This window comes from Ischnura elegans, chromosome 2, assembly GCF_921293095.1.
Source record: "Ischnura elegans chromosome 2, ioIscEleg1.1, whole genome shotgun sequence".
Lineage (NCBI taxonomy): Eukaryota > Metazoa > Arthropoda > Insecta > Odonata > Coenagrionidae > Ischnura > Ischnura elegans.
The window spans coordinates 74196855-74220004 of record NC_060247.1 but is presented as its reverse complement, the minus strand read 5'-3'; the positions used below and the strand labels follow the sequence as shown (position 1 = coordinate 74220004).

At 39.9% G+C, this 23150-nt stretch overlaps 1 protein-coding gene and 1 long non-coding RNA gene across 17 annotated transcripts in view; both read left to right on the top strand.

Moving 5' to 3' along the window:
• Positions 1-678: 678 nt before the first annotated feature.
• LOC124153971 lies at positions 679-5444 on the top strand. Of its 4 annotated transcripts, XR_006863803.1 has the most exons (5): positions 679-715; positions 902-1094; positions 2074-2156; positions 2264-2340; positions 5255-5444. It is a non-coding gene; the product is annotated as an uncharacterized LOC124153971 (long non-coding RNA). The 4 variants fall into 4 exon arrangements; XR_006863802.1 differs by lacking the exon at positions 679-715 and having other exon boundaries at positions 833-1094; XR_006863804.1 differs by lacking the exons at positions 679-715; positions 902-1094 and adding an exon at positions 1574-1596.
• Positions 5445-5940: 496 nt separating this feature from the next.
• Positions 5941-23150, top strand: part of LOC124153970 (actin-binding LIM protein 3-like) — a 248334-nt gene continuing 231124 nt past the window's right edge. For 9 of the 13 annotated variants that reach the window (XR_006863801.1, XM_046527410.1, XM_046527411.1 and 6 more), the window contains exon 1: positions 17899-18562. Coding sequence is in view for 12 of the 13 variants with exons in the window: in XM_046527410.1 (XP_046383366.1) it covers positions 18340-18562 (223 nt within the window). In the remaining variant the exon portion in view is untranslated. Of the gene's footprint in view, positions 6151-17898; positions 18563-23150 lie in introns of those variants that run through there. The other 4 variants (XM_046527416.1, XM_046527415.1, XM_046527412.1 and 1 more) reach the window with 2 other exon arrangements.

Below are 23150 nucleotides of genomic sequence, written 5' to 3'. Positions count from 1 at the left end.
GTGCTGAAGCAGTTGGTTTTGTGGGCTTGCTAATTTCAGGTATGTAATAACATTACAAAATCAAGCAAAGATAAAGGAAAACTATTCTTCAGCAATTGGCATAAAATATGTATGAATATTAAAATCCATGCAATTTGTAGACTTTTTGTCAAACGAATATTATTATTCCACAGGAAATTTTATTCAGATTGAATTATAGTCAATCAATTGAAACATATATAACTTCGTGCTGCGACGCATCTATTACTGCGGGGTCATACAATCTGATAAATATGTTAATAGAATCATAAAATCTGAAAAAATATGTTAATAGAATCATAAAATTTGTATTAAATGATTTATGTAAGAATTTTAATGGCACAAATTTCAACCATGTATTAATAATTCTTTCTACTCGCTTTGAAATATGCGCGATAGCGAACCTTCTCGACGTAGTTCGCAATCGTCTCACAGGAGGCGTCGCCATCACTCCAGCAGAAAATTGTAGCTATTTTTAAAACATTAAATCTTAATTATTAACTTATGTATTCGTTTTAATTTATGGATAGAGGCTTATAAAATTATATTAAATTTTACCTGTACTTGGTTTTTACTACTGGTCTGTGTGCTTTTAGAATTATGGAATTTGGCGCCCCACCTCCATGATTGAACTCAAGGCCGTTTATCAGGCCCGGGGGAAGAGGTACCACCGACCGCCACTCCGCCTATAGTTGGAGTAAGCTATAACTCAAATATATTTTTTCAATTTTAATGATGAAGTACTTTCAGATATTCGTATTTTTATTTTTATTGATATTTTTGACATTACTACATAACTCAAAGTAATATTTTCATTCGCACATGTGTTTATGTTTTGAATCGTTTCAACGGACATTGCGCACCGTTCCATGCCGTCCATCAGCTGTGTTGTCGTTGTCGTCATACTCGTTGTGGGCCGTGTTCTTTTTTGCTTTTAACGCAGAAAAGGTTTGTTAATCGACCATTTTCTGGAAGTGTAGTGACATTTAACGCCTCAAAATGTGCGATAAATGTGCAGTTACGGATTGTCAATGGAAAGATTGCAAGTTCTTTCGATTTCCGCGAACTGTTTCCAGGTGAGTGTTTTCTTCATTCAGATATATACAATTATTTGATATAAACTGTTAAGTTTTCAAGCCATATTAGCTTATAATGTAATTCTTTCTTCAAGGAATTTTGATGTGCATTCGATAATTATTCCAATGTGTCTATTAAGTTGATGGGGTTGTTGGAAATGCTGGTGGTGAACGTTGTTGATGCAACGTTTTCAAGATACCCTCGTTATTTTTAACAAATTGTCATTCATATGTGTCCGACATTCGTTCTGCAAAATTGGTGAAATGTTTCAGAGTGTAACTTGTTAACATGATCATTGCATCAGCAATTTCCACGTACCTTTTTAATTGCATGTAGCAACCAAACACAATTATTTTCTCTACAAAAGGAGGAGAGGCATAGTAATAACTTGTTAAGCCATCGGTGGAGATACATGGAAGTATTTCCATTAATATATGCTGTACTATTAGAACTCGTTCATGTGATTTGTGGACCTCCTGTTTTGTATTAAGATTTGATTCGGTGGGTCATGATTGTTGATCTATTATTTGCAATGGAGGTATTGATATCTCAGGGCCTGTGTTTCCGGTCCCAAGCCCGGAAAAAGGAGGGTTTCTGTTGTTATTGAATTAGTGTCCATTTATAAAGTGATTCTTATTTTCCATCAGTCATTCTTCCTATAGTAAATTTTGGGAGTGTAAATTGAGTTTTAGCTTAGAAATAACTGAACAGATGTGAAATAATCCTTTGATATAGGATTAGAGTGTTTTCCACTGAAAATTTAACAAATGAGTAGTTGCTGTTTGACAAATGTAGTTGCAGTTAATTGGTTCTTATGATACAATAGGATGGTATGAATGAAATATATAAATTTCAATTCATACCATCATTTATGAAGGTATGATGGTATGAATTGAAATTATATTGCTCATAAATGACTACTCAACAGCTGGACATTTAAATATTCTCATTATTACCTTCAATCATTTTCATGTTCAGCAAGCTCTTTGATGCATTCTGGCTACCTCTAGATGGCATGACAGAGATATGAGGATGATCATTCTGTTGCTGTTGAAACAAAGGTATGTTATTACAAAGGGACTGAACCATATATGTACATTAACTTTTAGATCTGAAACAATTGTCATCATTGCCACCAATTAAAATATATCCATTGTATTACTTGCAGCTAGCCGGTTGATGTATTCCAGTTACCTCTGATGGCATGCCGTATATATGGTCTAGGAATCTACTGTTTTGCTAAAGGTAAGTATTTCAAGAGGAAATGTAATAATTTTCTAAATCCCTCCATTCCTTCCACACTTTTCTGATCGAATGTTGAGGCTCACATTTTAAAAAGTATGTATCGATTAGTTAAAGAATTCATTGATGGATTTTTAGTATCAAGTCTTGGAAGTATATTGACCAAGGCCTGAAATGAAGTCACCATGTATTTTTGCATGTTTATTCCACTTCATACAAAATTTTGTCCTGAATGATTATCAACTATTATATGAATGTGGATTCTCAAACTCTTTGCCATTCTCTTGTAATATTGCATGCAATTTTCATAAATTTTTGACAAGTTTGATGCTTTAAACCAAACTTATTGATGACTTCAGCTATTCTATGAATTCAAGTATTCTGCCATTACTTGTTACTTCATGAATATAGTAACATATTCATTGTTGTAAGCAGCTGAGAAATCAATTCAAAACTACATTTGGTCCTCTGTTATTTTTAATTCTGACACTCTGCCTTCAGATCTTCTGATCAAACTGTTTCATATGTTTAAATTTTTGATTCAGTTTAGTATGACAATTTCATGAAGTCAGAAGTATTTCATAAGGATATTTCCTCAAAGAGAGTGCCTAAATTTTGATGAATCATTCTATCATTCAGTGCTTCCTGTTTCATTTTCATTAAGTGGACACCAAATGAGTAATGCCTTTACGCTAACGCCTTTTAGGTTATGATATACTAATGACTAATATCCCTGAAAAAAATAAACTCCACCATGGTGGGTAAAGGAAGGGTAGTAGCCTTCATGGTGGGTAGTTACCCTTACACAACCCACGCCCTACCCACCATTAAGGGTAAGGGAAGGATAGAAAAAGCCTTCGTCTACCCTTCCTTGGAACTCCTTCCCTTACCATCTGTGTACCCTTCCTTTACCAACCATTAAGGGTAAAGGAAGGGTAGAAAAATCCTTCGTTTACCCTTCCTTGGGACTTAGCATTTATAACTGAGGAAAACATATCCTGAAAGTATCTCCTCAGCTACTTTCACCTGCTAAAGAATATTGAGTTCTGTACAAGAACGTAAGCAGTCTTTGAAAGCAAAGATAGACGGGCTACACAACTAATCTTTAAAATTCCCTTGAGGAAAACAATAATATACATATTCAGTGGCTTAGCCATGGCTAAGCCACTGAATATGTATATTATTGTTTTCCTCCACTGAATATGTATAGCCATGGCTGCAGCCCCTATGAAAAAATTGTATAAACCTGTTTCAAAATTTTATACATTCTTATACATTACCATGGCAATGTATAAGAATGTATAAAAATTTGAAACAGGTTTATACAATTTTTTCATAGGGGAGGGGTGGGTTCCCGGGGGGTTTGGACCCTCCACCCCCCGAAATATAAAAACAATCATTTTCCTTCATAAAAGAAAACAAAATATTGAAAAATGATGAATTTAAAAAAATACTTCTTTAACTATTGAAGTTTTTTCGATTATGAAAAGTGATTGAATTAGTTGAAAACCCATTACTTAGTATCCTGTTTTCAAAACTTTCCCCACCTGGTTTTGGATCCCCCCCAAACAAAATTCCTGGCTACGCCACTGTACACAATAGTTTCTATAATTGTGTGAAAAAAGCTCATTTAAAAGTTCTTTCATTCGCATGTCTCGGATGTAACATATTTGTGTGGCTGACAATGGGACATCGCAAGAGTAATGTTCGGTACTTGAATGCCGATCTTATTTTCTGAAACGAAATAGGTAGAAAAAAGACACAGCTTTCTTCCACACAGGCCTGGGTGCAAATCTCATCTTAAGATTTTGTAGTATAAGTTCCGTTGAGAAGCAACATCTGACAAGTACCTCAATAGCTGAGGTTGTAAAAGCCGTAGTTCATTATCCTCCAATATGTAGGTTCTGGGTTCAAAACCATGTGAAGGCTAATTTTTTTTCTGTCTTATAACTTTAGAAATCACTGTTACAACTCATCCCCATTCGTTTAATTTAGTTTTTATATTAGACCTACCCTTCCTGTACTCTTTATTGAGGCTGGCCCAATTCTTCCCGTACACTCCAGGAAGGAGAGGGCCTACCCACCAATGTTCTAAATACCCTTCGTCTACACTTGCTTAAGGGTATAGGAAGGGTACACCTATCCTTCCTTTACCCTGGCTGGCCCAACCCTTCCTCTACCCTTCCTGTACACTCCAGGAAGGAGAGGGCCTACCCACCAATCTTCTAAAATACCCTTCGTCTGCCCTTGCTGAGGGGTACAGGAAGGGTACACCTATCCTTCCCTTACCCTCATTGGAGGGTACACCTCACCACAATGGAGGAGTTTATTTTTATCAGGGATCTTTTAAGCATATGGTGACATAATTTAACAAAAAATATTTATACACTCAGTTTTCCTTTGAATGACAGCGATTGAATTTCTCATACTAAGAGTCAGTCACATTCGGCCTAGTCTTTAAGGTGACAGATGAGTTATCTGCAGCTCCTTTGTATTAACTCCTGAGTGTGTGTTAGCAAACGTTCATATTTACTGTATCTCCTGATTTTTTTAAATTTTTACCAAATCACCTGCTTTTTACATTTTTACCACAAATGTATTAGGCGAACAACCTATAAATTTCGTGACAACCTTAAATTGATTTTTCTGTATTCCTACGAAATCATTCCAAAAAGGTGGGAGTAGGGCTCCCAAGACATCATGTTAGGTCCTAATGATGAAGTGAGGCCCAATTAAATTGTTCCAATTGTTCCTAAACCAAAAACATGATAGTGTAAAGGCATTGCTAAGTTGGTGACCAATGTGTTATTTTAGAAAAAGTTTGGTTCTCCCTTCTCCTAGGATTTTAATATTACTTTTACCTTAGAGAGCATGGTGGTGATTGCCATGTCTCATTCGTGTCCTTTATTTCTTTCAGGTTATTTGGTTGAATTAGCAATCAGGGATCATCATTGTGGAAAAAGTGAAGAACAGCTATAATTTCTGGCAAGAGTAAAGAGGAAAATTGATATTTTACATATTTTTGTACTTTTTTCATTATTTATCATGAATTGTGTTACTATGTAGCTGCACATTATTGAGTTAATTAAATTTTTGTGTTGACAATATTGTATTATTTGAATTTTTTAAATCAGCGCATGCTATTTTCAACTTTGCCAATAATTGCCTTTAGAGTTATTCCACTGCTTTAGCAGTATTTTTATCGATAATATGATTTATCATCATCTTTCTTTATGATTGATGAATTAATGCTCATTAAATTAAAGTTCTTAGTAAAGTGACAAGTAATTCTCAACGAACACCGAAGATACTTCATGGAAAGTAATCTTTAGCTGCTTAATAATGATGAAGTGGTTTTGCTATGGATATTTTGGCCTATAAGAATTCAAATTGCCTCCAGTTTATTTAATTGTTGGTAATTTGAATTGTTATAGGCTGAAATATCCATGCAAAAAAATTAAATCGAAAACTTAAACAGAATTGGGAAGAAGCCCGGTTTGAATTTCCCGGTGACAACTAACGCCATCTATCCTTGGAGTAGGTACTAGATCGGCCAGGCCATAAATATATTACACAGTTGGCACCTCTTGATTGAACTACTCCTGCCTTTAATTCGGCTCTTCGGCCGAAGGAATTCATTTATCAGTGCAAAGAGTTTGTGCTGGTTGTCGGTTTTGGGACGTGTTTATATCTTTAATTGTGGAGAGTTGGATCATTTAACACTCTTTTAAAATACTATGGAAATAAGGTGACACGTATAGTGGATATTTGTGAACCTGGGATAATAAGGAGCACCCTGAATCTTCAAAATGGGTAAGTCGCCCTCTAAACCCGGCTAGCTAAGTTGCATTGAGTTCTGGCAGGTTATTTTGGGAATTATTTTTGTGTGGCCGCGGAAGTATAATGTTAGCTAGTTTACTTTCACTTACATAAACCCAATCATTCATTTAGAATTAATAGGTTTCTTTTAATAAGTTCCAGTTAGAGAATGGTGTGATGTTCAGGATACAATTATCCTGAGGCTGTATTAGTATTGGTGTACTATTTTTTGTCGTGTATAATGAATGGTTTTTGTCATACAAATGACGCTAGGATTTGTTGCTACCGTGGTGGTCCACTAGTGCATATTCTGTATGTGAATTTCCTACATTTCTGTGAATACCGTATGTGAACGCCAATCGACTGAAGTTATTTCTGAGGTGTGAATGATACAATTGTTAACAAATTGACCTTGGACAGTATAATGAAACTATGAATCAGTAGTTGTGAAGCTTCTTTCACAATGATTGCCCATGTTATCCACAAGCGATCGTTGATGAAAGATTTGCACGATAATTCCACAAATAAATCGATTGTATGGCAGGGGGCGTGGTGGACGGTGCGTCCTTACGGTCCTTACCGTACCTACTCTCTTGATTCCCCTTTTTCTGACTCATCGTAGCCTAAAATGGCAGGCGACGGATCAGTATCGAGGAATGAAAATGCTTGGATGTTGCTGGCGGTGACTTCAACATTTCGGGTGCTGGACCACTCTCCATTTCGTCTTGTTACATTCGAATTCGGGGTACGCATTGATCGCTGTCGGAAATGTTAAATTTGTTGGGAATTCCCCCAAGCTGATTTCAATTCTGATTTCCGCAACCTAGCGGGTAACAGAGAAGAGACGTTCGTGTGTGCATGCGGGATTTCATATTGATCAGAAACGGCGGCACACCTAATGTGGCGTTACTTGTGGCTTTACACCAGTTTTTGCCCGATTGAGCCAATATGGGTCCCGTTGCGCAAGTTTGAGATCAACGGTGATGGTGCACCTATTGTCTTGCGCTCCATAGTGTCGACAGAATTTGATCATTCTGTGACTTCGATTCTTCGAAGCGATTGCGGCATGAACGCATTTCCTGTCTGTATTTCATATTGTTAGAATCTGTTAAATCCAGGGTTATACTTCGATCTAACGTTTCCTGCTTGTTTTTCCATATTTGATGGTGGTGGCAAAGGGTTTTAAAATGATGCAAATATCTTTTGAGAATCTCGTTCGGTGTCTGTTTGTAACCGTGGGCGAGGAGATCGCTCTGTCTGTCGCAGAGGCGGAAGCTCTATGCGGTTTATGTTGCAACTTCTCATGAGCCTCTCATTAGGTCACTCTGACCGACCTATGAACACGGTTGGATCGTTAGCTAATCATTTTACATATGCCCTTGATCTTCGGCGTGTGCTTGCCGTGGTGCGCTATGCGGATTATTAATGAAAGAAGGACACTTTCTTGTTCCGTATTTTGGTATTGGCCCCATTGACAATTCACTCTAGATAGCTGGTTGAGTTTTTGTTTTGAGTCTTTATGGAGATATTAAAAGAAGAAAAGGAGTCGCATAGAAGCTGTGGTACCAGTAAGACTGCAACATTAATGCCCTATGAATGTCTGTGACCATTAATTAGTTTCAGGTCCCTCCTTGATATTTCAATCAGTGGCGTAGCCAGGAATTTCGTACCGGGGGGTCCAAAATCAGGGAAAATTTTTGAAAAATAGGGTGCTAAGGAATGGGTTTTTAACTAATTTTAAGACTTTTCATAAACGAAAAACTTAATATGTTAAAGAAATATTTTGTAAATTCATGATTTTTCAATATTTTGTTTTCTTTACGAAGGAAAATAATTGAGTTTTTATATTTCGGGGGGTGGGGGGGGGGGGGGGGAGTCCGGACCCCCCTTGGCTACGTCACTGATTTTAATTATGACTAGAATTTCTTTTGGGTGTCAAGTCAAGTGTCAATACAAGTTTATTATGGGTGCCTACATGATAAATAGATATTATTTAAATTCCTAGTTAAATATGAGCGAATTAGCCGTATTCCTATGAATATTAACATGGATTTGTATAGTCTTGCAGAGAATGCCGCGTAATCTTATAAACATCCGATAGAACGTCGGTAGGAAGTATAACACAATCCTGTATAATATTCCCACATATCTATAGGATTGTTCATACGATTCATTGGAAATATTCTACTTGATGGAATAATGGCTATAATGAAATTCTGGCAAGTAATTTGCTTATCTTTATTTTACCCAACAATACTTCGTTCAATATGTACTCCACGTACCACATTCTAAGTAAGAGTTGTTTGTTGTTTTAACTTGCTCCCGGTGGGACGAGTCATATCCTGCCCATCCTTTGACGGGCCCATCGGCTGTGCTGTCGTTTACATCCGACCAACCACCCAGTGCGCGATATTTTGAATGGCTAATGAAATTGAGGAAGCTGGTGGTGGCTGTCCCCCATGGTGGAACCTCACCATTATTCCCTGCATCCGCTCTTTGAGTTTTGGTAATCGGGTCTCTTCATGTCAATAATGCCTTTCGATCGCTATCAATTGCCACTGTCCATTTGAATGAAGTATTCCATTCTCCAACTCACGGAATCCCCTTTGTTATATCGCAATTTTCCTTTTCTACCCGGTTTATAATTAATGTAGACAATATGCGCGATTCTTCGTGGTATTTTTTTTACGATTGCACGTAAGCGTAGATACTTTCAATCCGGCAAATGGATCACTATTTTTGTCGTTTGAATGTCCGTAATTGTGTCTAATTTTCGCTCACGCGCTACCTTAGTTGTGTTCCTTTGCCGAGGTTTCAATATCAATCAATGCTTTGTGTAGGTGCTTCCTTTATTAATTGTTTCAATGATTACTTATTCGTTAGACGTATAATTCAACAATTTCACTGGAACAAATGGCGAGCCCCCTAAATGTCTGGTTTCAATGTTAATCAGAAGATGGCAAATTTTGGTGGCTCAATTTTCATGCGCGAACGACTCGCGAGCTTCAGGTCTACAAGGATTGCTGTAGGTTCTAGTTTCATTCATTATGAGCGTACCCAGCTGCCCCTCCGGAAGCGAAAATAAATTTGGTTCAAAACAACAGATTATATACAATTTTTCCTTTTGAAGAAAAATGATATTAGTATAAGACATAGAACTAAAATAAAAATCATTATTTTTTTTCAGGAAATAATTATAAAACTAATAAATTGCTGTCATAATTTCCTTTAAATTTTGGTTTCATTAACCTTTTCTGTGCAAAAAGTAGCGCTTGGCTTAAATAAAGATTATTAATACCTTATCAAACGAAGGAAACTTTCCGACCTTAGGCAGTTTTAATAGTTAATTATTAACAGACGTTTCCCTGAAGTCTGTGCCTCATGTATGCATTGGTAATATCAGGCGATGTAAAACTCCTATCTACACGTTTAGAAACTAGATCCCTGTGACGTCACGTGGAGTGGAATCGTATGGGCGCAAATCTGGCCTTTTTCAAACGAGGTTGTAATTGACCATTAACATTCGTCTAAACTGGGATTTCTAAAGCCAATTAATTTGTATATTATGAATACACTAATGGTGGGTAACGAATCGCAATCAATGCCTTTTGTTTTCTTTGATGAAGGAAAGTAACCTATTTCAAGCACGCATGATGAGAAGCTATAACTTGTTCATTTAGAACTAGTCATGAGTTGGCAGAGATCCACGGTTCGCCTTACCTTTTAGAAGCGATCCGAAAGATCCCCGGAGGCAAGTGCTAATTGTTTCATTTTGTATGCGCGGCACTTGTAAGTTGACTCTCAAGAGTCCTTACGCAATCGGTCGGAGCGTGAGCATGAATGGTGTGAAGGAATTCCTCATTCGCGGACTTAGTTATTACGTTCGTCCTAATTACTTTATTGACCATAAACCGCCCTGCGCGCCGGTTTCTCGCCAATAGAAGACGCCTGAAATGTCCAACCCTGCTTCTCTTTGACTTGGCCACCTCCCAGGGTTAATGCTCGCTTCTGGTTCACTGTCGCATCTCCATTGCAAATGTGGAAAGATGGTTTGCTCTATAATCAGATGCACGAGGCTTTGATGAGTGTTTGATTTCTAAAATTTTAGGTTTGAATGAATTTGATTCACACTTGATTTTCAATTGTAAGCCGCCTCCCCCCTTAAAAATATACAAAAACGATGACATTTTAAAAACTTTATTTATATACGGTTCTCACAAATAAAAATATATGGTAACATATTTACTTCTACCATTCACTTAAAAAAACTGTCTTGAGCCGGAATGGAATTTGGAAAAACACTTCCAAATTATGGACAATGTTGTCTTCATCAAAACTTTTTCACTTCGTCTTTTCGAATGGGAGTCAATTGCAGAGTTGCGCCAGTTCGCCAGCCAAGACTTCACGTGGCGTTCAAGATCATTCTTGACCGAAGGTGATATGCCGATCCCAGAAGCCTGATATGCTGTAAGTCTAAACAGTTGTGATGCACTGTGAGGACCTCAGTGGCGCCATAAAAGTTCATAGCAGAAAATCCAAGTTCACACTCAGCACTGGGCACTGCAATGGTGTTACTGGTAGCAGTTTTTTGAACCCTGGTGGCTGTTCGAGAATCGTTGTTATTTCTCCGTATAATATTTATTTCATGCCCTGATAGTACTCCCTGTAGTAATTTATTATTTCACTAGGGCTATCAAAGTACCTAATTTTCCTCTATACGCTGAACTCCTCTTCCTTTCCTCTATATGCTGGAACGCCGTTCCAGCGCGTTCCTTTCGAAATAAAGCACTGGTGTTGATGACGAGTGCACTGAACGTATTGCAGGACGTTTGTTTAAGTTGTGACATATTGTTATTGGTGGCACTGATAAGCGTTCGTTGTATCCACAGTGCCATAGACGTTAAAATGCTTTTACTTTGGTGAGGGGTTCAATTCTAACATGAGCAGAAAACGCTCTTCGTAACGCAACGTCGAGGTAGCCTGCAGATATCAGAATATGTTGGCAGTGACGGATCCATGATAGGGGCAAGGAGGGGAGCTAAGATTCCGATTATATCTAGTGTAAATTGAATATCCAAGGGGGGTATCTGGATCTACCTCTGGATTGTAATATATGTACCAAAAGTATGTAAATTAGGCCCTAAGTTTAGAGCTAATTTCGTGAAAGAAGGTAAATATGTAGGAAAATATAAGTAAGCAGTGTAGTATTTCTAAACCTGCCGCGTGAACGGCGGTGAAATATACAAGAATTGCCATGAGAAAAAATTCCCCTGGACCGGGAATCGAACCACGGACCTTTGGCTTTCCGGGCCACTGCGCAGATAACCACGCTATCCAGGTTCTTTAATTCTTATGGCAATTATACCGAGGCTCATGGTACTAGGTGTCAGGCCCTCGCGGTCCATCAAGGATGGCAACGCGAGGGAGAAAGGACTTCCAGGAAGCCACAACCGGTTGAGAGCCTCAAACCTGCGCTAAAGCCGCGCAAAGCGGTATGTGTAATATTAGTACTATTAGCTAGTACTAATATTAGCCCGGAAAGCCAAAGGTCCGTGGTTCGATTCCCGGTCCAGGGGAATTTTTTCTTATGGCAATTCTTGTATATAAGTAAACAGTTTTGCGCAAAGTGGTGACCCCCAAATACTTAGATTTTACCTAGTGTGTGTTTCGACCCAATGGGGTATAGCCCCCCCCCCCCCCCCCCCCGTAGTTCCGCCTCTGTATGTTGGTGGTGCTCTTCGATGATCGACGTAACCTTGGCACTGCATTCCTTTTTTTACAGTCTGGCTTTCGAAATTTGATAAGGTCAAGATTGCATTTTTCAGTTATCTAAGATTACATTGTGACTTCATACATTCTGTTGTATCTCGATGTCGAATTATAAATACATAATAGTGAAGTAGGGTGAAAATGATCCGGTGACATTATGTATTGACTTTTTAATTGCAATTTTTTTTTAATCTTGGGCATTCGGGGACCTTTCCACCCTTCTTAGCTCCTATCCTTAAAGATTAAATTTCCATAACTAGACACTTAGCTGGGACAGTTAAATGGCAGCACGACGAAAAACCGCAAAACTTTACATTTAATGTTACGGGTGTGGCTGGATGCATGTATGAATTTGCATGCAAATGTATATAGACACCTGCTCTCTTTTACGCAGAAAGATAATTTTGAACCATTTTGTTCGGTAGTCATAAACTATTTTTATGGTAGGTATATACATAATGTAATCTGCTTGACTTCCTTAAAATTATTGTAAGATGCTCTTTTTTCTGTATCAATTATGTCAAATATTTATATGACTAATTATTGCAGTTCAATGTCTCTTTGGGGCCACCCATATTCCTTCAACTTAACTGTAAGATGCATTGTCCTCTATCGTTTCTTCTTTCGAATCTTAAAATTGGTGTTCCTTGTCTATTTTTCACCATAACATATTATCCTCTGCTCAGCATTCTTAACATGCATCCACAGTTATATCTGCATATTACCTTGCAAGTCGCAAGCAAAGGTGTTTGGCAGGGGCTGCACCATCACCAACATGCATCCGATGATCAAAATTTCCGTCCGCCAACTTGAACTACGTAACGTCTATGCAATATATACGCTACATTCGACAAAGCTGACACTAAAAGCAACTATGATTATTAAATGACCAGTACCAGAGAATTGCTGAAGCTATTTGAGCGGGTTCCGATGGCCACTTGAATGTAATTCGTCTCAAATGTTGAGGATTCTGACCACGACGGAAGTAAAAATATTCCACAATGGGAAAAATAATTTGCTTTGACCTGGATCTCGGTCAAGGCAAAGGATTTTTTTTACCATTGTGGAGTTTTCGCACTTGGTCCGCACCTGCGGGTGACTTCCTGTAACTTTCCTCTGGCTTGTCCGCAGTTGCTGCATTGGAAGCGAAAATGGGGTTTTGAACCGGAATAGATAATATGGAATATTTACAAATGGGCTTGACCACTCCCGAAGAAGAGTAGTACTGAACAGTGACGTCATGGCAAAATTAGCAGTGTCGGAACGCACCTTTCTTAACTTTTTTTTGGAAGCGAAATATTACTCTGTCCGTTTTTTTATTACAAATGATTACTTACATTTTATTACTATTTTTTATTTACGAGCGTATAAATTAGAAATTTTGGGGCAACAAAATTGCTAAAAGTGTTACTCGACTATTATGCCTTCTGTTAACCAGTGCCGGAACGGCGTTCCGGCATAATGACACCACTGGTAATGAACTAGCAGCATTGTATGGATTCAGGAAACTAGTGATGAGTGGTTACCTGTGGCTGAAAGACCTAAGCAATCTTTCTCTCGCGACATTTTTGAAATCTAATGCTAGCCGTTAGCATTTTCAGAGTATTTTAGCACTTCAATTTCTTTCGCTCGTGATTTTGTGTTGAAAGTTTATCTCGTATGAGAATCGAGTGGAGAGCTGCGTTAAGCCAGTTGATGATGATAAATAAAGACTTCAACCAAATGTTGACGAGTAAATTATAGCAATTGTATTATTTTATGCTTTTACTTATCGCTGCAACGCCAACTCATTACACGCCGTAGCTTACGTAATGGTCAGTGAGCTTGTTCATGCCTGCTAATGACCCTCACGAGTGCCATTGTTTACCATGTATTGCTTGCTTGCTTTGTTTTGTTGCCGAATGCACAGGTCATTCGCTTCCGAATTGGGGACTGTAATGAGCACCTCGCCAACTTTCGAAGGGTGTATCCCCCCCTTCCGATGGGTCTGGCGCCTGCGGCATTATTATTATGCGGACGATGTTGGCTTTCCGTTCCGTGCTTGTGATTAGCTTCGCGGTGAACTTGCTACTCCGGAAATCCCGTGAAGGGGGAGGGGCCCTGGTAAAATTTGTTTCGACTATAGGGGGGAAAGACGGATCCTTTTGGTGTGATATTTCTTGTCAAGGCTGGTATGTTTCTATAGCACAACTGGCAACTTCTGTTACAGCATGTTTGCGTTCTACGGTAGCTCAATCATTATTTCTATGAGTGTCTATGTCTGAGGGAAGTATCGATTTATTCATTTTAGCTTTGAATTTTATGGAATTATTTATAGTCTTCGTTCTATCCAATCACATGTGATGCCCCTCTTTTTGGCCTTAATTATCGTTCCCCAACTGTAAGGAACTTCTGAATTTTTTAATTCAAGTTTTCCTCATCGTATTTTTGTTAATTTCCAACCACTTTCATTTTATTCCTCACCATTACTTTTATTATAATTGATATTTTCATTTGTACTGCATTATGTCAGCAACCCAGGTAAACTTCCTAGACTTCCAAAGAGTAGATCTGAGTTAAAGAGGCAATTTTCCCCATTACACGACTAAATTTTATATCGCGTGCATCCAGGCCGGAAGATACAGGGGAGTTGTTTGGGAAATGGATTTTAAATTATCCGTTTTTCGTATTCCATTCAGCTTATCTCATGTAACGGAGAAGTTTAACCGGATTGAGTCGCCTTCATGTGAAACAAATCGTCATCGAACATATGGTTAGTGGGATCTACGTGTGTGCTACTGGTAAAAAAATCAATCGACACCATTGTGTAAACATATTATTTAATAGTTGTACATATCAGGATGTCAACTGTGTGTGCATCTTGGTGTCCATTAAGTTAAGGATTTCAATATCATTTTCATTTATATTTCAATATGTCCTCTTCCTTTAGCTTATCTCGTTGTTCTTTATTGCCTTTGTGTACATTTATGGCGGAATAAATCCTAATCCCCTGGTTGATTGATTTAACATGTCGATAGCCATTTAAGCACCCAATAGACAGGTCTCATTTATAATATAGAAATTTATAAAATTAAACTAGTCTCACTACGGGAGAATCAGTGATTTTGTTGATGATCGATGAGTTCAAATGTGTTTGGCGAGATATGGTGGAACAGCATACCGAATAAAATGGTAAAACTTACTGTTGATTGAGTTACTTCTTTATGATCAAGTATCTGTTAAACGGAAAATAATTTTCTACCTGTGTAATCATAATCCGTTTATTACAAGCGCATGAAAAACATCTCATTTAATAGTAGTTCCAATCATGATTTCAACATGTTTTTGTATGGTCCGCATTGTACCGTTCGGTCAGTGTCCGAGTGCCCTACAGAAAATTTCAACCCTCGAGGCGGGGCGCTCGTAATTATGGCGTGCGTGTTAACATTTGCGGGATCGTCGCTTCTCGCAGGCCTTCATTACGTGCGGGAGACTCGTTCATCGCGAATTCGTAATCGCCGCTCGCTTTTAGCGTTTGCGTTCTTTTGGTCGTAAAAATGGTTCAAGATTTACGGGCGGCCTTTGGCAGTTGAGAGGGGGATGGTGAACACGCCCCCTCTCCCTTCACCCCATCATCCCTCGTGACTCCCGTTCGTGAATGTTCGGCATCCGGCGAAGTGCTTTTCTCCGCGTGACACGGGGAAACCGGATCTCGCGGGAAAATATTCGCACTGCGCCGGGTGAACCATATATTTGCGGCAGTGGGTTAACTCCGCCGAAAAAAATTCGCTTCTCTTTGATTGTGTCGTACAGCAGAGAAATGTCGATCCTGAGGGATTTTTATACTTCTAAGTAAACGCGTTTATAAATAATCAAAAATCTTGAACCATTTTTACGACCAAAAGAACGCAAACGCGAAAAGCGAGGATCACCCAGAAAGTAGATTGCCGTCATGAGCAGTTAACATGCTTTTCCCTTGGATGATGTGGAAGTATAATTTGTTAGTATGCATAACATTTTTTATGATCGTGTGGTGTGCATGTGAGAATCCTCTTTCATGCTGGTGATTTATCCCCTCCTTCCAAACACCCTATAAGTGGTACGCAGCGTATTTTGTTGGTGGTAGTGCAGTAAATGAGGCCAACATTGATACCCAGTTTCGGTAGAATTATGAGCAATGGAAAAAAATTAGCTGGACCTTATTAAAATAATGATACTTCTTCGCGAGGATTAAATTTGATCGAAAAAGGATTCCATCCGAATTATGCTGCAAAGAAAGCGGTATTGCCGTATTCGGCCTATTAGATGAATTAAATGATCTCGGATTTTTGCCATTTTAATCTTGGTCTTGAATGCTAGGCCGATAATCCACCTTGTTTATATTTACTCTGTAGTTTTCATCAAGTCAAGGATTCGATTATCATTTTCGTTGAAATCTCAATGTATTCTCATCCGTTAGCTTGTCTTACTGTTCTTCATCTCTTTGTGTCTTTTATGCGCGGAATAAATCCTAATAAACCATCTTCAGTTTCGTTAAATATATCTATGTCCATTTAAGCGCCTGATTGTCAAGTCTCAGTAATAATATAAAGAAATATAAGTGTATCATTTGCCATAAGTCTTACTCTAGGAGAATTAACCTGTTTGTGATGGACATAATGGTCTACGGAAAATATTTGCTGCCTGTGTTCCGTCCGTCAGTCTTAATCCGTTTATCGCAAGCTCATGATCTAATCGTCTGCTGTGAGTGGGAGTTTGCGAAATATTTCTGGCCTCTGTTTGTGTAAAAAAAACTCCGATCTCGGTTTATTTTTGTGAGAAGTTGAACGGAAGGCCAGTGAGTACCTCGAGATACCGGGATGGTTGGCGCCTACGAACCTGTGTCGTAGAAATTGCACCCCTATAGTGGGAGGAGCTAACTCAAATCTACGTCTACATATTATCCTGCGAGCCAGCTGCGTGTGTTTGGCCAAACGTGTGCTATGCTACATGCGGCATAGTTGTAGGGACTGACACACTCATCCCTGACAACAGCTGCGGTCATACATCTGCATAATACTCTGCGAGCCACGTCTAGGGTGTTTGGCAGGGGGTGACCAATCACCATAATGTAGCATGGAAGAGGATTTCCACATGCACACCGCACGGTCATAGAAATATTACACGTAATTGCAAAACACACGTTTGTATTCATGCAAAGACAAAACTTGCCAATAGTTAGTAATTCCTTTAGCAATCCGAAGGACGTGTCACATGATGTAGATCTGTTGTAATTATGTTGATTTTACTGAAAAAATAGAATAATAACAACACGTGCTCATATGCGATAAGGGTTAGCTATCACAAAGAATTCACCATACAGTCCGTTGCAGAAGTAGTCAGAGCCAGTGCTTCATGCATCGTGCGACGAAAGACATGCAAAAACTATACTTGCGCATCAACCTGTTACTCACTTGACGGCATTGCAGCGAAAATGACAACTGGAAGATTGTTAGAAGAAGAAGTTACGTGGTAACACCGGCAGCAACAATTGCGATCTGTTGTGGCAGCACTTATGACGGAAAAAACGACACCGATAACAAATTGCTGGAAGGCCGTCGAGTAGTGTACTGTTGTCTGCAGACAGGCGGATGAGAGAGCTTCGGGGTTTGTCCTGTTCGGGGAGGGACCGGCAAAGTAGGAGGAGGGGCTGGGGGGGGGGGGGGAAGAAGTTTGTGGTGGGTGACGTCACCCTTGGGGAGGTCAGCTGCCGCGGTTGGCTGGTCTATGGGAGGAAGAGGGGAAGAGTTTCAGGAAGAGGGCAGGGGAAAGGCTGGAGATTGATAGGGACGGTGGGATGGGGGAGTGGAGGAGAGAAGAGAAAGGTTTTTGAGGAGAGAAAGGAGGGGGCGATTGTGGTAATCACGCTTGCATTGTGGAGGGGGGAAGGGGCGCGGAGGGGAAGCAGAAGACCTGAAGAAGTGGTGGGTGTGGAGGTTTGGTCGAGTCCTCCAGCTTGTCAGTGCTTCGTGGCGTTCCGAGACGGTGGGAAGTCAAGAGTGCTTGCCGGTAGCGGAAAAAGAGAAGATCCAAAAATAAATACACGTTTGTTTACGCTGTAAACCGTTTTAGGCTTCCCGATTGGTGTATTGTGTTTTCGTTCATTCATGCTCCCCATCACCAGTGATTGAAAACTTGACGAAGTTAGTTGCGGATCGCGACCGTCGTGCTTTTCAGTAGCAAAGGCGGGGAGCAGATAGAACATACAGTAAAATTTATTCGAGTTAATATAACCTGAAAACTGTGTTAGGTTAATTGGTGTATGGTGTTCGTTCTGTATTGCTACTGCCACTGGCTGCTTGACCGAGTTTGTTGCTGATCGCGACTGTCGAAGACGTAGCGGGGGACTGCCGTTGCGTTTTTCTACGAGACTCGACACTACGAACGAGGGATAGGATGGTTTTGCTTTGGACGGACCGCGAGGATGAGAAGGGCGAGACGAGCAGCAAGGCTGCGACTCTTCCCAGGGATGAGAGCAAAAGGCATCGGAACGGGAGTTCTTCTGGAGGTGGGACCCTCGAGCGCCTCAGCAGGTTGAGGAGAGGTGCAAAGGCGGCGAAGAAGGCTGAGGAAGAGGCGGCGGCCGGGGAAGGCCCCAGCGTGGTGGAGAAGCTCAAAGGTGAGACCAGCTCCAAAGCACTCTCGTTTCCGAGGTCAGGGTTCGGTGTCTGACGCAGCATCTTGTATTGCTTGGATCTGAGGTTTTGGCGGCGTTGCTCCACATTAGTAACGGCTTTTGGGGGTTTCCTCATAGTGTTGTCTAAAGGCGACGACAGTTTCTCCAACCATCTTGCTGGCGTCTTCAGGTCATCTAACGATTTGATCGTTGGATTATTCTTCACCATAGGATAATCATCCAAAGTTGTTAGAAAAGCAATGGCTGATACCTGGTTTCGCTGATGGTAGGACCCGCCCGCCTTTGTGACGGTGCGGGATTCCTCGACCCTTCCCTTCCTTACCTATCCCGTTCCAGGAGGCGTCGTCGGGCTCCTATCGTGGCGGCGCCTCCGACCTTTCTCCTTCCTGTCCTCCCCCTTCTGGGTGCAGAGGTAAAAAGCTCGCGCTTACAGACCCTGCCCCGGGAGTGTATCCTCGCGAGCCTGCCCTAGGAGTCTCGTTCTCACTGGCGTCTTCAGGTCAGAAATGACTTGAGGATAAAATCAATCAATGGAATCAATGATTTTTGTATGACTTGGTGGAACGTGGGGATATTCATGGTAGAACAAAACACTCTTATCAGTACAGTTCATCAAACTTAATGGTGCTGTCGACTAGTTTCAACGGCTATAACATCATTCTCGAGACAAAGCCTGTCCGTCTTGATAATGAAGCTATAACCGTCGAAACTAGTGTACAGGGCCATTAAGTTTGTAAAAATGTACTGTGTTTTTTGGTCTACCATAGCTTGAGGATGGCTGGAAAAACTGTCGTCGCCTTTAGAAAACGCTACGCGGAGGAACGCCCCGAAAGCTTAAATCTCGTATTACTCTCTACTCTGCTTGTGGTCGCGTGATAGATCCATGAGAGAACGATGTATTCTAACGTAGCGGGGCTGCACTACAGTGGTTACAAGTCGTCGAGTCTCAAACCCTACGTCCTCAGTTGGGGGTAGATTTAGGGGAGAATGAAGGGAGTGTGGGACTTGCCGTTGTCAGAATGACGGATTTGGGTAATTTTTCAAGATTTTGGAAGGGGGGGGGGATATCGCTCCGTCATTGAGGAAGCGCGGATTACCACTAGTGAAACATGGAATTTACTATATTGAGCGTAATAGGATCCATGTCCATTTATATTAATTTCCATGCGTAAATTAGAAAATGGGTAACGATTTTTCTCTCAATCTTGTGGTTGCGGGCGTTTGTGAGAGAGACTACGCAGTTATGGATATACTGACAGGCAAAAGACAAGGTTTTAAACCTGCTGTTATGTCCATCACGTGTTAGATCGTGGGCACTGGATATTTCGCTATAATAACTTTGGGTGCTATCTCGCTGGCGGTATCTAAGTAAAGAAATTGTAGAAAACTATCACTAATTCCAAGAATTTTACCATGTTAAATCACCCCTCCGTGACGATTGCTAAGGATATGAGAACCTTATTATTATACTGGATTGAATATTTGGCTAAAATATTATTTAGGAATCGGAATTGATATCATCGTTATTGTAATTTATAACCATATCTTTCTTAAGATTTGTGATAAATTTGCTGTTTTCTTTGCCCGACGTTAGTCCTAATTGTGACTCAGTATCAAATCGAGTCTTGATGGGACTCTAGTATTCGCTAGCAAATAATTCCAGGGATATTTTACTCAAGAATAAAATCGAAGTCTAACAAATTCAAGCCCTTAAGAGGAGGTTGATGATTTCGTAAGTAAGGCTTCGTTGCTGTAGGAGTAAAGATATCTCACGATTTTATTTCGTGTTATCTGTGGAGTGTGTGGGGCAATATATAATGTATAGCTGTTCAAATAGCCACACCCTCCTGGTAGTTGGCAGTGAAAAGTTCGCTTCGAGCCTTTTCCCGTGTGATAATACTGAATGGGCGTTATCGGCTGCAGGTGGAGAAAAAAGATATTTTCGTGATATTTTGTAGATTTGACAACGTTGACCATGTGGTCATCAAAGGAAAGTTAATAAATAATAAGGAGTATAAAAAAGGAAAATCGCCATGTCTATCATATTCCAAGGTCAGTCACTCGCAGACACTGTCCACGCATTTATTAGCACACGTATATTCGAAGCGCAAAGATTGGTCCGTGTGCCATGACGACACACAGATCTTAAGGCAGTGTTTGGAAGACCGTTAGCCAAAGTGATCATTAACCCTGGCGAGAAATCAGACACATCTTCACTTCCCTGTCACCCTCCATTTTCCCAATCACAACCTTTAGCCGGCCTTAAATTTTGCGAACGATAGGCGACCTCATAGGAGCACTTTCGTTGCTGCGTTTGCATTCCCGGCGTTCATCGCGATTGCTATGTATTTTTAGTTAACGTGCGGCCAGTGATTGTAATGTGATCAATATTTCTTCCTAAAATAGCTTATCAACAGACTGAATTCGATGCAATTTAGATCGTGAAAACCTTGAATAAACCGTGAATTTTATAATTTAGTTGGAGTGGGAACCCTGTAAATGTTAATCTGAAAACACTTGGGGTTAGTGGAAGGAAAACGAAATCTTAGACTTTATTTTCTGCCACAATGAATTGCTATGGGTAATGGACAAGTACGCTGACTTGTCCCTTGATGATTTTGGTTTAGATCCCCTGGCAGTATTTCGTAGGATAGCCTCCGTATCTCCTTGTTTGCGGTGCAGCCATAACTATTACATCTAAGGCGAGAATTTTAGTGCTGCTGGGTGATAATAAAGTCTAGCCGTTAAAAACTTAAATTACAAAGCGATAGTAAACATAAGTAATGCCTTTGCTCTCCGGAGGCTCTTCCGTATTGGTGGTTTGTTTTCTCTTTTGCTCCTCCAGTTTGCTCCGCTAAGTTCATCCTCCCGGGGCGTTGGAGAGAGAGAGAAAAAAATCTCCGCATACCTTGTGTGTTTTTTTTTTCGTCTTCACCCTGGAGAGACCTGAACGGTCGTGCGGTGCATCGGACCGTGACTGTCCCGTGATAAAAAAAACTCCATCTCCTTCCATTCCTCCGGTTTCCTTCGGGGTGACTCACCTAAACTCGGCCGGGTTCATAGGAAACGGCTTTTCTTGCTTCTTTGTCGAGTTCTCTCTCTTGTCCGATCTCCTAGCGACTTGTCTGGGAGCGGCGCTGGTTCTTTCACTGGGCAACCTTCTCTTGGTCTCTGTGAAAGGGTTGGCCCCCAGCTGCGAGGAATGTACTGGTTTTTCTGCGCCTTGAAACGGTGTCTTATCTCATCTTGTATGCATGTACTTCCAGGGTTGGTTTGGAGAAATGTCTACGGAAGTTCATGATTTTTAAGCTACTTCATATTTCTCTGCTGTTGTCACCGTGTTACACAATCGTGGCCAACTAAAATTTTTACCTTTCGGTCGACTTTACTAATTTTTGTACATTGTGCTAGTCATGAAAGATTTCTTTTCCGAAGAAACAATTATGATGCTCTAATTAATTTCTGTATTGTTTGCCATTGTAGAATTAATTTAATTTTGACCTCATGCCCTCCCTGCTTTCGTCGACCACCTCCTATATGAATTTTAAAAGCAAAGGCTTTTGCAATTTTTTATCGTGAAAGCAGTTGACAAATTGCACTCGTCTGTTTTTTATTGATTTAACAGCATGAAAATGATTTAGCTCGTCTACACGAGTGCGAGGGAAAATGTGTAAACGCTGACCGAGGAAATTCCCATGCAAAGAAATCATTTGAAGATATCCCTATTATGTCCGCGGCGCATTAATTCTGACGGGCTTTTATATCGCTGATAAATTGTAAGATTTTTTTGTAATTTGTCACGCAATTATTGATTTTGTAACTTGTTACGACACTGAGTTTTAGTGGTTACGACCACCCGGTATCTTGGATATTCCTCTCGGTTATGGAGGTTACAGTTGACCGTTGTCGCCTACGTGTGGTCGATTTCTTAGGTCTTCCTTCATGTTGTTCTCCTCGACACATTAGACTAGAGTTCTTTTTTTTAGCAAATATATCGGAATTCTAGATGAGATACGGAGGATACAGAAGGTATGGATGGAGCGAGTACTTAGCGGTGAGGGGATGTTGAAAACAGTGTTAGAGGGTTGAATGTTGGGCAAACGAGGGAGAGGAAGGAAAATAATAGGAGTTTTAGATAGAATGGATGGGAGTAGGCTTTAGGTTAGGATCGAAGTACACCTACTTGGAATCGGACTTCAGGCTCCAAGTCATCACAGTTTATTATTAATTTTAGCTATTGTGCTATTAATGTATAATACAATATGTAATTATTATAATAATATATTTGCTATTATGAATTTTTAAATTATATTTAGTGAATTAAAGAGGGAAGTACATTGAGGAAGGGTACTATATGGAAACCTGCCTTAATCGGTAGAATGTTTGAATAAATAAATTGATATATTTTTTCTCTTGTCTTGACATCTTTTAATTAATGACCAAAAATTCATGGAGTGTAGGTCATATAAGTCAAACGTTTCGGTTTATTTTAAAAACTTCATCAGGGCTATGAATAAAAAGATGAGAGAACAATAATGTACCATATTGATACATAAAAAAGGTTACAAAG